Consider the following 13,796-nt stretch of genomic DNA (forward strand, 5'->3'; position numbering starts at 1 on the left):
ATCTCTGTGCTGATCCCTCTGATGGAGAACAAGAAACTCGTGATCCCCGGCCGCGGAGACTGTATCGAAGTGGCCCCGGGCTTTCAGTTCTTTGCAACAAGGAGGTGAGAAATCATCGGGAGCTCTCTGAGCAGCAAGAGGAAATTCCTGAAAGTGAAAGAGAGATCGAAGTTTCCTTTCTTTTTCTTAAATAGTGAGAGTTAAACATGAAGTTTTTAATGACGTTTATACGTAGCTTGTCAAAGTCTGAGGTACAGCATTTCCCCTCTCCTCATACAGCAGAATATTCTTCCTCTGCCCCAGGGCTTTGCTCTGACTGAGTCACTAAGTCACGATCAGAGCAGTGTTTTCATCACATTGTAAAGCAAATAGTTTACCTTGACCTTTATTTTTCTATCGAATCAGTGTATCTGAAATATTTTGACATGTTATAGAACTGTAATTTTACTATGACAAAATATTGCGTTTTTTTAAATCATTTTAACCAAGTCAATTTAGATTTACTCGTTGTAAAAGCTCTACCTCAAGAAGTACCCATTGATAATGCTTTGGCTGGAGCAGTTTGAATCGGGGTGAAACGGCAGTGTGCTAGCTCAGGTTTAAAGCCATGACCTTTGAGTCCAGAGTCCTGAGTCCAGTCCTAACTCCATGGTGCTGTCCAAATGTGGTAGTGGAAATAACTGTTATTTTATGATAGTTTTTTGTCTCATGTCTTTTATTTTTCTATTGATTTGAAGGTTGTTGAGCAGTGGTGGGGGCTTGTACAGGCCACAGAACAGCCACGCAGCTCTTTTGGATAAACACTGGGCCAGGATACAGCTCACCAGTATGAGCCAAGAGGAACTGAAGGAGGTGAGATCAAAATCGTTGTATCAGAAGATGATAGTGTTCATGGAATTATTTATTTTTTTCTTGTGAACTAGTGTTTTTATTAGTTGAAGTTTCTCTAAAATGAGAACAAACGAACAACAAAGCTCTACACCATGAGCGCCCCTCAAGCAGTATTAGACAGCTGTGATAAAGGCACTTTGCAGTCAGGATTTGACTGTTTCAGCTGCAGCACTCCTGCGTCGCCATGGATACCAGCAGCAGCAGGGTTCATCTACATGTATCCATGCAGTCTCCCAGCACAGCACCAACATTTTTTCTGCTGTGGTGGGAGACATGCTTTCAGTTGTTGAGCCAAGTTTCAAGTTATAATTTGTGTAAAAGTACTCATCAGCAGCTGGTAGTATTCTTATTCGTAGCAGTGGATAAAAAAAGGAACAAACCAGTTTCCAAAGTAACCTTAATTGGACATTCCCGCAACATGTTAACAGTGCTGCCTGGACAAAGCCTGTACAAAGGACTAGGGAACTAGGCAACAGATTTATACTAATACTGTATGGTTCCAAGACATTTCTTCATCTATAATATTCACATCTCGCTTACTAGAAGTAAGATCTTTTAAAGTGTGTATAAAAATAGTTCATTTATAGAGTACATTTTCATCACAAAGATCTCAGTTGAAACTGAAATGTAGCACCCACCTGGGTGATGGTTCACACATTAAATACCAGTAGACTGACTACGCCTCCATTTAGGTGGAGAAAAATGACATTACTTCACCGGTTTAAGGGAGACTTTTAGGCTTTCTCGGTTGGAGTATGGAGCTGTAAGTAACAAGAAAGAGGAACGAGGAAGCTTATATTATTAGTAAGTTCTAGAACTAGTAAAGATCAACGATTAAAATGTGGTAGAATGCCAATTATTATTTATGGTTATAGTAGATAATCAAGGATCTAAGTGTGAAAAAGAAAATATTTGAAGGAGTGAATAAACATGTAAAATGGGAATGAAATACATGTCTTCTGAGGTTTTGTGAACCTTTGTAATGAATGTCAAGTTATGATTAAGTATATCGGTATAACACCAAATTTTCTTCTTTAAACATATTTTAACAGGTGATGCTTAAGAGATATCCTAATCTATCCATTGTGATAGACCGACTTCTAGACATCTTTTGCCAGTTGACTGGAGACAAACGCGAGTCTGAAAATTTCTCCTCATGTAGCAAAGGAAGTCATCCGACTGTTGACATGTTTCCAACCAAAATGGAGGACAGAGGAGCAGGCCTTGAGGGCAGAGGCTTGTCTTTGAGGTAGGAGCTTGGCAGCAGGGAATTCTGTTCACCATCAGTTCTGGTTCCATTAGCATATTTATTGCTGTGTTTAACTTCATGCTATTATCAATCACGTGTTATTATCTATTATCATGTACGTTCTCTGCAAAAAACTTGTTTGGTTATTATGCTTGATGCTGACTCTGCTATGGGCACTGAAAGGCTTACAGTGGGGAGGAAAGGGTGAACTACTCAACACTGCTTATTTAGGTAGAGTGTGTGAGTTTGTTCACGTGGTGGTGGAACAGTATTGTACACAGTATATGCATTGTAAGGCCAAATTAATTGACATTGACAAATCCAGTTTTGGACTTCTATAAAGAAAATAAAACCTGATTACCAAATTATAAAAACCAAAGAATTTTCAGATGGTTAATTTAAGACGCACATCATAATGCTTGAATCCTCTCACATTGAACTGGTAATTATTATTGAGAATTGAAAGTTATTGGGAGCTTTTCTTGCGCATCAAGAGCTCTTAATATATAACATATATGACAATAATACAGTACAGCAGCAGTACAATACTGTGATACAAAACAATATTGAACAACATTGCTCACTCAGAACACAATCCAGTGTCGTAAGATTAAAAACAGACGATTAACTGGTAAAATGTCTGATACAACAGCAATAATAATGAGATCCCTACCTGCAAACAATCTTTTCATTATTCAACAATTGAATGCTTTTAGGTATAAAGGAAGTAAATTCATTTTAAAGAGTTTTGGACTTCTAAAAAAATAAAATCTGATTATCAAATTGTAAAAATCAAAGAATTTTCAGCTAGTTAGTTTAAGAATCACATAACGCTTGAATCATCTGCTATTGTGTGGGTTATTATTGAGAATAGAATTGAGTGAACCTTTATTGCCTAAGGGAGCTACACATCAATAGCTCATATATATGTTGACACCTGAAAAAGGCTGCACAGCCAAAACATTCTTGTTTCTTTTCCTTTCAGCATGGAATAAAGCTTTTCATTTTCCTATATACTGTAACATACTGTATATGACGATAATACAGCAAGAGTACAATACTAGGCTGCACAACAACATTTAACAACATTGCTCTGTCAGAGCTCAGTCCAATACCATAAGAAAAATAGTCAATTAGCAGGTAAAATGTCTAATACAACAACATTAATAATAACATCCTTACCCACAAACAAACTTCTAATTATTATAATTCATTATGCTTTTATTTATAAAGGAAGTAAATTCTCTCTTTGTCTTTATGGAGGGGATCTGGTATCACCCTCCACAGGGTAGGAGAGTATGTTCTATAAAGAGTGGATGGGTTGGGTCATCCTAGGTCTAAGATTAGAAATATGTTGCTCTGTATAATTTCTGATAAAGCGCTGTTGTTTTCAGCTAAATACGTTGAAAAGACGCAAAGATGTCACCTTCAACATCCATAAATATGTTTCTGAAAGCAAAGTTAGTTAGTTTTTTGCAATAATGCTTCGATTCTTTTACACACTAGCTTTGTAGAAGCTCTATATATTTTGTGTTGGACCCAGTGTCTTGTATTTACCTAGCAAAAGCATCCCTTTATATCATCCTGGACAAAACCCAGATGGAAGAAATGATAACATGATGGGAAGCAAAGTTACATGAAATGTCAAATATTATGGAGAGGTTATTCTCCTGTCTTCACGATGACTTGGGAAAGTCTTCTGCTGACCATGGCAGCACTGTTTTTGAACACGGTGAATGTTAACATTGTGAGGCACATTTCAATGGCAGGGAACCATTTTGCACATTTGAATAATACCACAGAAGCAGTGTTTTAAGGATAGGAAAATAAAGGATTATTAAAATTTTCCTGTCTATGAGTCCTCCTGACAGCAGCGTTGTACCAAGTTCGCTTCGTACTTCACATCAGATAACGAGCCCTCTGGCTTTTAATTAGCTTTCCGCTGTGTCCTGCCGCAGTCGATGGGAGATCGATTGGCTTTTCCTCAGTACAGGGACCGCAGAGGTCGCTTGTGTCGTGTGAGGGCAGCCTTCTTGGATGACAACCTTCGTATTTACCTGCCCGCCTGTCTGTTGTTGAGCTTATTCCCGTTTTCTTGTCCAAAACTCTTTCAGAGACTTGTTGAAGTGGTGCGAAAGAATTGCCAATAACTTTGACAGCACTTCATCCTCCACTGCACTCAATGTGTTCCAAGAGGTAAGCTTCCAGAGGCCTGGGGTTCACCCGGGGTGAGGTTGTTGGTTCAGCTGCAGCGTTCGCTTTGCTAGCGGGAGACTCAGGATGCCCAGTCGTTGATTTTTTTGGACCTTGCGATTCAGTTGTGTAAGGAATTTAGCTGACCCCCTCTTGTAGCACATGAGGGTGTCTGGCTCGGGTTTGCGTTTGTGGTTTACGCTTTGGCTTCTCAATTGCTCGTCCTTAAACGGGTAGATCGGAGGGGTTCGTGAAGCAGTTGAAAATCTGTATGAGCCCCACTAAAATCTTAATAAATGATGCACTGTGTACCAGATGCAAGAAAATTGACAATGTTACAGTTACTGCAACATAAGGCTTGAAAATGTTAAAAACTGTATACCTGTTTAACAACCTAATTATTCTTTGCAGATTTATGATTCCTTACAGGATACAGCACTTTGTATAAGTGACTGTTATATTATCTCAATCAATTTGCCCTTTTAACTCACTTCATCTTTTACTAGATTGAGCTGATAATCCTCAAAACAATAAAGATGAGTAGATTGATAGCTAATTCTGTTTTAATCTTTGTGGAGTAGGACCAGAATAATAGCAGGTGTCTTTTGTGCTTCATTTTATTTAGCAAGGAGCGCTGTGTTCATCTGATAAACTGTCTCTTTTCTTAGGCACTGGATTGTTTTGCTGCTATGCTGTCTAATCCCGAGAGGAGGCAGAGAACTGCAGAAATCATCGGGAGCAAACTCAACATTTCAAAAGAAAAGGTATTGATTAAATGGTTCATTGTGAACAGCTGTGGTCATCCATCAGGCCCTTATCAGCAGTAACCACTTGCTTCAGTGAATGTCCACGAGACTCCGAGTGCAGTGTCACCTTAAGAGCTTTCACATTTACATCACTAATGTTTTACAGACTTGAATAAGAGATTTGCTTAGTTTCAAATACTGTAGATAGATGGTCCCTTGTTTAAAACAAGCTCAGTTCTCATTTGTAAAACTTTAAGAAGTCAAGATTTTTACATTACCAGGCTACAGTATATTGATCTCATTGCTGAAGATTAGTATATAGGGTCTAATAAACCAGTTGGCTTTAAAGAGCTATAATTGCATTTTGATTTTATATAGACTGTTTTGATTACATTGAGGGGTCTGCAGATTAAAACTATTTGTAATTTGTGTAATTTGTTTAAAGATTTCAAACCACAAATGAAAAATGTCAAATTATTAAAAAAAACAATGATATCACTTTTTAAACCCACATTAAATTCTCTTTTTAACTTGAATAAGGATTCAATGGGTTTTACAAGTGTGATGTTTTTTGGTTTGGGCTTGGCCTGGTCAGTGGGCTAGTTAATGGACATGGTGCTCTTCTTGCAACAGGCGGAACACTTCTGCAAGATGTACAAGCCAGCGATTAGGCTGTCGGAGATGGAAGTGGCAGTGGGCAGAGCCGCGGTTGCCCGCAAACAGAATGAAGCAATCCGTCTCTACGTGTAAGCTGGTCTGGGACTGCGGGCCGTCCTCTGATCTTTATACAAGTCTGATGATCAGGTCAACAGATGCTTGCAGAGTGTTAAGTTCCTTGTTGGTTATTTGAATAAACATTGAATTGATTCCTGATCTCTCCCATATGATAGATAAAACTTCTGCCCTCAGCATATAAAAGTGCCCTTATTATATCCCTATAACTCTACTTCTTTAAAAAACAATTGATAGCCTTCTTAATTGACTATTGAGGAGCAGAGTCAACCCACAACAGAATGTCTTATAAAATGAGTTAAAAAATATATATATTATTAAAAATACTGTGTATATAAGTCCCTTCGTGTTCTATATTTAATAATGCACTTATTTTAACAGTTAATGTCTTAGAAAGTGTAGTTTCATTGGGTCTGTTAAGCCTGAGCACAGCGCTGAAATGGGAAGTAACTTTATAGTCCTGAAGAATAAAAACTAAAATCGGCCTGTGCAAACAGAGAATGATATAAAGTGAGCCTTGTAATGGTTATGCATGTGCTTTTTTTAAAAATACTATAAATACTAAATGTTCTGTGTTACTTTAAAAGTGGAATTGATTCAGTCAAGTTTGGATGATAAAAGTATCTTGTGTATGGTGTATATACTCATCTTTTTAGCTTTGTAGTTATTAGTTTTAATGTTTATTGATTAAATGGGTAATTAATTTTTTTCTCACCAAAACATTGAAGACTTCAGGAACATATTTGGACATTTCTGTATTGTGTTTTTTTTTTTGGGGGGGGTGGAAGAATCAGTTTGCCTTTAAGTTTACTGGTCGCTCATTCTGTATCAGTTGGAAATGCTGAAGGCACAATGAATCATCTTTTAGCAACCGGAGCAGAAAGAGTTTTTTTTTCCCCCCAGAGAGAAGCAGACATTTGCAGCCACTCGGCCTTCGTCTGTTCTGCTGGAGCAGCTGTCGGTGTGCGTGAACAAAGGTGAACCCATTCTGCTGGTGGGAGAAACGGGAACTGGCAAGACCTCCACAGTCCAGTACCTTGCAGGCATCACAGGTGAGCGCTGACCGCTTCTTGTACTGGAGGAGCCAGTCGGGAACATTTCCTGACTGCAGATTGCCTTGCTGCAGCTGTATTTTCTTTGTGTATTCTTCCTGTATTTTGAGTCTTCTGAAACTTTTCACACCAGCATTCTCGTTCAGGGTGCGGTTTGTGAAGTGAAAGAGGAGTTGCTACCCTCCTGCCAAACGCTAGCTTGAAATCTCGTTTGAGTCCTGAGCTGAGCCTTGGCATTCCTGCTAGCCACAGCTCTCGCCATGAGCTTCATTATGATCCCGACCTTATCCTGAACCAAGAGTGGCCAACATCGGTCCTGCAGAGCCACAGTCTAGCGGGTGTTGCGCATCGCCAGCAATTTGTAAGCACTTGGAAGAGTCATTGTGACGGCTTAAGGAGGCGATGTTTTCAGTTGCGAACTCTAAACTTTATTTGAAATGAAAATCGAACACTGTGCAGTGCTCTAAGCCCACCGCTGTCCGTCCTTGCCTCCAGAGGACCAGATGAACTTAAATTGATAAAAACTCGTGTTTCAGTTCTTTACAAATGGATCATTTAAGGGTGACCCCGGTTTCCCAACTCCCAGCCCAGACCGCTTCTCCCACACCAGGTGTGGCCACCCCTCTCGTCACTATTCTGCAGAATGCCACCACTGCTCAGGGTAAATTCTAGTCAGTCATTATTTCTGTGTGTTTCTGTATTTTGAAGTTCCCATTCCATGTTTTACATCTATGTTTTCAAATGTGTTTTGCATGTAATATAAAGCTGCAAGAATAAAAGAAATTAAAGTCGTGGTCTTTCATATTGCAGGCCACAGGTTACGGGTTGTAAACATGAACCAGCAGAGCGACACGGCAGACCTCTTAGGAGGGTGAGTGAAAGAGCTGCACTTATTTTCAACGATGTTTCCTGACATTTATGTTGGTGAAAGCCTTATCGTGGTCATCCAGTGAAATGATTGAGGGTCGTAGTGTGCGCGCAGTGTGTTCAGATCACTCCGGTCTGAACTTTCGTTGGCGATTCTGCCTGTTAAAGTTTAGCTTGTGCCCTTTCATGCTGTAATCACTGAACACCATCATGAGAACAGGAGCCCAAGCCTCAAATCTGAAATGGTTTTCAAATAGGCAGGTCGTATTCCCAGTCACGAAAAGAAAATGAGTTCTTACAGCACCAAATACAAGTCCAGTAATATTTCAGATTTGATTCCTTTCTGAAGTATTGTTATCATTGAAATCAGGACCCTAAATGTGGGCTTCTGAGAGGACCGGTCCAGGATCCATCCCTCATTGTGTCAGTTGAGTCAGTATTCGGCTGTGGCTGGTGATCTCCAGGCTGCAGTACACAGCTGGCCAAGCGCTGCTCTTTTCGGCAGGTTACAGCAGGCTGGGCTCTGGGGGGTCCAGGGGGCTCTGGGGGGCCGCTGCAGTCCAGGGGTTCCTTGTAGGGTGATAATAGTGACTCCCGACTCCAGATGAGCTTGCAGGGATGTTAGTGAGAGAAGCGCCGCTCATTCAGTCAGCTCTACTGTAAGGTGCTGTGGACCTCTCATCTTGTGCTGGCAAGCTGCGTTGATAAACAATCGGAGATTTCAAATTGTATGTGTGTATATATCTATTTTTTGTCTAGCAATTCCTAAGAAGAAATAAATTACCTCTTCACCCCCAAAAAGTGTTGCAGAAAAAGAGCTGAACCTGTTATGTGACAGAGTGTTCTTTACGTCAATGTGATCACAGAGGCTTTTACAAGATGTGTATTTTCTGTCCCATTATTCATTCATGTGGAAGTTTGATCGCTATATGGTTTACAACGGGTCATTAATTGTATTGGGATGGGGTTATGTACTGGCCGGTCTCTAGTTACCTGTTTCCAAACAGATTTGTTTGGCTCTGCAGGTATCTTAGGTGTTCAAGGTATGCTTGCTTCTACCCTCCTTTTTCAAGTACATAGTGTACCTTAGGTTTACAGCTTCCATAAACAAATAATGTAATGCTGCAATAGTAAAAACTGTGGTGCTGTATTTGTGTTAACGTGTAAGGTGATTGGCATTGTATTGTTAATGTTCTCCCATTCTTGTCCTCAGGTACAAGCCAGTGGACCATAAACTGATTCTCCTGCCCCTGCGGGAGGCCTTTGAGGACTTATTTTCCCAGACCTTTTCCAGGAAGCAAAACCTGACCTTCCTGGGACACGTCAATACCTGCTTCAAGGCGAAGCGCTGGCCTGACCTGCTCAAGCTCATGAATCACGTCTGTAGGTCAGCCATCAGCAAAGAAGTGAGCAAGAAAGAAAACGGTACGTGTCCCACCATCGCCGTGAGCTCCACTGGGATAAGCAACGGGTTTGAGACCTTGGAAATGGAGCAGTGATCCTTTTCGTCTCCTCGCTGCACATTCCCTCATATTCAGCTTTGTTTTCACAAGGCCATTTTCATACCATGTGAACGTGTTTTTTATTCCAAAAAGTAATTATAGCACAGATAAAATCAAGACCTTTCCATTCACAACCCCAGAGGCTGGTGGCAAGTTTCCTGGGGAATGGAGTGTCGCAAATCTGTTAAACAAAAAGCAACAGTCCATTTAGCGACCGTAGGGGCAAAGTTTTGTTTTAATTAACACCTAAGACTTTTATTTCCCCTTTTGTTTTTTCAAACTTTTTTGCTGCTGCCCTGTCACTTCTAAATTAATAAATGGACTGTGCGTCATGTATCAAGTGTGGCAGTTACACAATCAGAAATGCAACACCAAATGCTTCTGTTAAGACCACTGATGTCACATGTTCAAGAGTTGTGTATTTGTATGATTTTGGTTGTTGTTCTTGTTATTGCCTTCTTACTTTTAAAGAGGCAAACTAGACACAGGACTGGATCCCAGTGTTGTTGACCCCAGAGTTTTAAGACCCCTACTTATTCCAGACTTTTCATGTATTTTACAGGTACTGAACCATTACAGAGTGTGTAAGAAAAACACCATATACAGCTCTTTTAGTTACATTATCCCCTGCCATTTTATGTTGTACGGAGTTCTCGATTACCAGTGGTTGGTCCCGAAAATAGGAATTGGGTTGAGAGCGCATATTCTTTGCTCTTGTGGCGTCTAACTTCTAAAAACAAAAACGATTCACTTGCAAGTGTGAGTGGGACACTAAAAAATCCTTTAAAATGCGAGCAAACCATCTCTGAGCAGCCATTATTCTATCTTGTTGTGGTTTGAAATGCCTGTGTGTGTGAAAGGCGTCTTTGCTTCAGTATGGGGTCGGGTGTCTGGGTGTCTGGGTGTCTGGTCATGTGCACGTGGGCCACTCGGCCTGTTTAACCTGCGGCTGTGTGCTCTTTGTTAGCGGTGCTGCTGAAGGAACAGTGGGAGGCCCTTGCTCTGAGGTTAAGCCAGGCCCAGCAACAGATTAAAGTGTCCGAATCCGCTCTGGTCTTCGCCTTTGTGGAGGTGATTTTCATTTCTACATTTTTTTTTCTTCTTTTTTGTTTTTCTTGTGAAGGAAATTTCTCCTGAACACACGATGATGTTCTGTTGTGGCCAGAGAATACTTTAAAGTTGACTGGAACTTTTGAAATGGAATAGGAATAATTTAATCTTCATGATTAAATGTACTAATGATAGTATAGTCTCTCTAGGCATTTTTTACCAATTGTTTCAACAAAAAATCCTTCTTAGAAGCTCTTGCTTTTCAGTGTCTTATTTGTTATTTATGTCGAGAATTTAATCAGTGAATATAAAATATGTTGATTATCCTGTCTAATCATTACATAACTGCACAGAAGCCTAAAATATTGGATAATAAAATATCACACAAAAAGAAAACTAAGGATCTTGGATTTAGATGTTTTTGTTTCTTTTAGGGTACCTTGGCACAAGCTGTTAAAAAAGGCGAGTGGATCCTGTTGGATGAGATTAATTTAGCAGCAGCTGAGACCTTGGAGTGTTTGAGTGGCTTACTGGAAGGAACTGCAGGATCTCTGGTGCTCCTGGACAGGGGAGACACAGGTAGGTCCTGTAGGTCGTCAGAGGGTGCCTGAAATAAAGTGGTGGAACTTGACCTACTGTCCCAAAACCAGCTGATAACCTCTTCAGCCTCAGTGCTCAGTGCTGCATGATTGAATCATGTAGTCAAGTGGATGAGTGTCAGATTATTGTAAAATGATTAAACGCATCCAGGTGTTAACAGGGATAAGCAAGCATTTAGTTACAGGTAAGTAGGCCTAATTAAGCATAAATGGTTGTTAAAAGATTACTGTGTTTGTGGAAGTGTTTTCTTTGGATCTCTGCCCTTTTTATTCGGATCCTTGCTAAGTTAGTTTTGCTTTACTAGTTAACTGAAATCAAATCAGTTTCTCTGATCCCAGTTAGTAAATTGCACCCTGTTTGGAGACAAACTCCCGGATCGCCTCCTGACTGGCGGGGTTGGTGGAGAAGTCGTGGCGCGACGCCTTTGTGTAGCTTTGCTAAGCCTTAACTGCGGCCACTTTCAGCTGTTGCATATTTGTGTTTTTTTTTTTACTTTTTAGTTTCTTCTTCAGTAAGTGTTATGCAGCTCTATACAGTTCAAATCAGGAGACTGACGTGGCCAGTTCAGAAGTTTCCACTGATTAAGTGTGTTTTCAGTCAGTGTCTTGCAGCTGGGTAAATACTTGCCCAAAGGCGTTGGAGATATTTTTGTGTCTGGAAATGGGCAGTCACAATATTTATGTGCGCTTCAGAATTCATATTTTTAGTTGAACACCGCAAAGATGACAAATTTCTCTCCGCTGTCCCAATACCTATGCTTTTTACTGTATATGTATTCAGTTCAGAGAAATGTAAATGGGATCCTTACAGTGGTAAGTGCTACCTGTAAAGAACCATCAATTAAACCTGTTACAATTGAGAACTGTCTCTCTTTTCTTTGCCAAATTTACGTGTATAAATGTATTATTTTTTTATAATATGTGCTTGGGAGATTTTGTAACTTAGAAGTACAATATGTTGAAGTTGTGGTTATAAAGTCGACTGCATACTGCAGCTTTGTGAAGTTGAAAACGCCCTCTTGCGGTTAATGAAGAAAGTGTCTCGTCTTTTGGTTTTCTGTTTCTGTACACTTGTATGAATGTGGTGTGGAAGGATGTCTGGATAAGATAAGATCACTTTATTGGCCATATAAAATTTCTTGTATTAGGAATTTGTCTTTTTGTATACCCCAGCTTGCTCTCCATGAGACACACAGCTAGGGAGAGAGAAGCTTGGGGTCAGAGCGCAGGGTCAGCCATTTAGACGGTGTCCCTAGAGCAGCTGGGGTTAAGGGCCTTGCTCAGGGGCCCAACGGAGTACGATTTCTCTGCCGGCCGCGGGATACGAACCGGCAACCTTCCAGCCACAGGCGCAGATGCTGAGTCACAGAGCCACCGGATGGTGTGTGCTGATGGTGTGTGCCTTTTATTATTTATTTAGAACCCTTAGTTCGGCACCAGGACTTCCGCTTGTTTGCCTGCATGAACCCAGCCACTGATGTCGGGAAGAGAAATCTGCCTCCGGGAATAAGGAACAGGTTAGTGCAAGAAAGCCAATGAGCAAAACAGAAATGCCAGGTCGTTGTCTAGAATGGTTATTATACCCTGGTTACATAGTGTGGAGCTGCAGGATGAAGGATGATTCATCTGTAAGAAAAGCTGTACGCATCTGCGTCTTGGTTGTTGTATTGTGTTAACTGCTCAAGCGTGGCCGGTGAAATATTTTATTTCCCCCAACAGGTTCACAGAGCTGTATGTGGAAGAACTTGAAAACGAGACCGATCTGCGCGTCCTTGTCTCGGACTACCTGAAGGGTTTGAATGTGAACAAGACCACTCTCGGTGGAATCATAAGGTAGGGAGCCTCCCTCATTTCAGGGTTGATATTAATACCCTCCCAAGGTTTGCACTTGCACCCCCATGGATATTTATTATTTTTCCTTCTTCATCAGCTTTTATCTGGCTGTGCGCAAAGAGGCAAACTCCCGGCTGGTGGACGGAACTGGACACCGGCCTCATTACAGCCTGCGGACCCTCTGCCGAGCTCTGAAATACGCAGCTTCCAATCCCTGCCACAGCGTTCAGCGCTCTCTCTACGAGGTATGCAGGAGTGTCTTTCCGCTGCCTGACCAGGTTCTCTATTGCTGTCTTCAATGACATTGCTCTTTGTTAGGATACTGCTTCACGCGTGTTTTGTTCCACACAGATTGCACACACTTGAAAGAGCTTACACTTTGGAGTATTCGTAAAATAATTTAATTTTGCCTAATAAGCAAGTCTTCATGCTATATAACATCTGCCATTTATTTTTGTTCATCTGGCCTTGCTGGGGAAAAATACAAAACAGACCAGTACAACTTTAAGACCCTTTTTTTTTATTTATTTTGGTTCATTGTATCCTGAAATTCTAACTTAAAAGATATTGAACTGAGTATGTTTCAGTTGGCAATAAAATAGTTTCTTCTGTCCTCCTGTTAAGACAATATGCACAAGCAGTGTAAAATCAAATGGAATGCTTGAGCTCATAGCAAAAATGGTGAACAATGAATCAACTCAAACTGTGCCCATTCTTTACTTTTAATGAGTAAGAAATGATTTAGAGCGTGGTGTTTTGGTTTTGGTGATCCACGTACATACTTGTGAGTATAGGTAGGGGTTATTGGTGGGGTCTCCCCCAAGGGACTACTTCACAGTAGTGAAACAGGCACATGGAGTTACAATTGGAAAACACTGCAGGTCTTCCAGCCAGGTGGTTGAGCGACAAACTCCATACACCTTCAAGAAACGACCCGACACCAATTATGACTCATTGAGATATTGAATTAAGAGTAAGATGGGACAAATGGCCTATTCTCTTTCAGTACCTTTCTCATGTCCTTATGAATAATGACAAATCTAGTGTTGCAAAAACAAAGGCAGAACTAGTTATAGTAGAGT

The 13,796-nt window shown here is 40.6% G+C and overlaps 1 protein-coding gene across 1 annotated transcript in view; it reads left to right on the forward strand.

Moving 5' to 3' along the window:
• mdn1 (midasin AAA ATPase 1) overlaps positions 1-13,796 on the forward strand; it is a 79,774-nt gene that overhangs the window by 8,034 nt on the left and 57,944 nt on the right. The window contains exons 8-21 of the mRNA XM_069196410.1: positions 1-104; positions 738-852; positions 1,944-2,140; positions 4,255-4,336; positions 5,002-5,097; positions 5,713-5,825; positions 6,715-6,863; positions 7,674-7,734; positions 8,944-9,155; positions 10,200-10,303; positions 10,717-10,861; positions 12,302-12,398; positions 12,601-12,714; positions 12,812-12,959. Coding sequence (XP_069052511.1) covers positions 1-104; positions 738-852; positions 1,944-2,140; positions 4,255-4,336; positions 5,002-5,097; positions 5,713-5,825; positions 6,715-6,863; positions 7,674-7,734; positions 8,944-9,155; positions 10,200-10,303; positions 10,717-10,861; positions 12,302-12,398; positions 12,601-12,714; positions 12,812-12,959 — 1,737 coding nt within the window. The remainder of the gene's footprint in view (positions 105-737; positions 853-1,943; positions 2,141-4,254; positions 4,337-5,001; positions 5,098-5,712; positions 5,826-6,714; positions 6,864-7,673; positions 7,735-8,943; positions 9,156-10,199; positions 10,304-10,716; positions 10,862-12,301; positions 12,399-12,600; positions 12,715-12,811; positions 12,960-13,796) is intronic.

Source organism: Lepisosteus oculatus, chromosome 2, assembly GCF_040954835.1.
Source record: "Lepisosteus oculatus isolate fLepOcu1 chromosome 2, fLepOcu1.hap2, whole genome shotgun sequence".
NCBI lineage: Eukaryota > Metazoa > Chordata > Actinopteri > Semionotiformes > Lepisosteidae > Lepisosteus > Lepisosteus oculatus.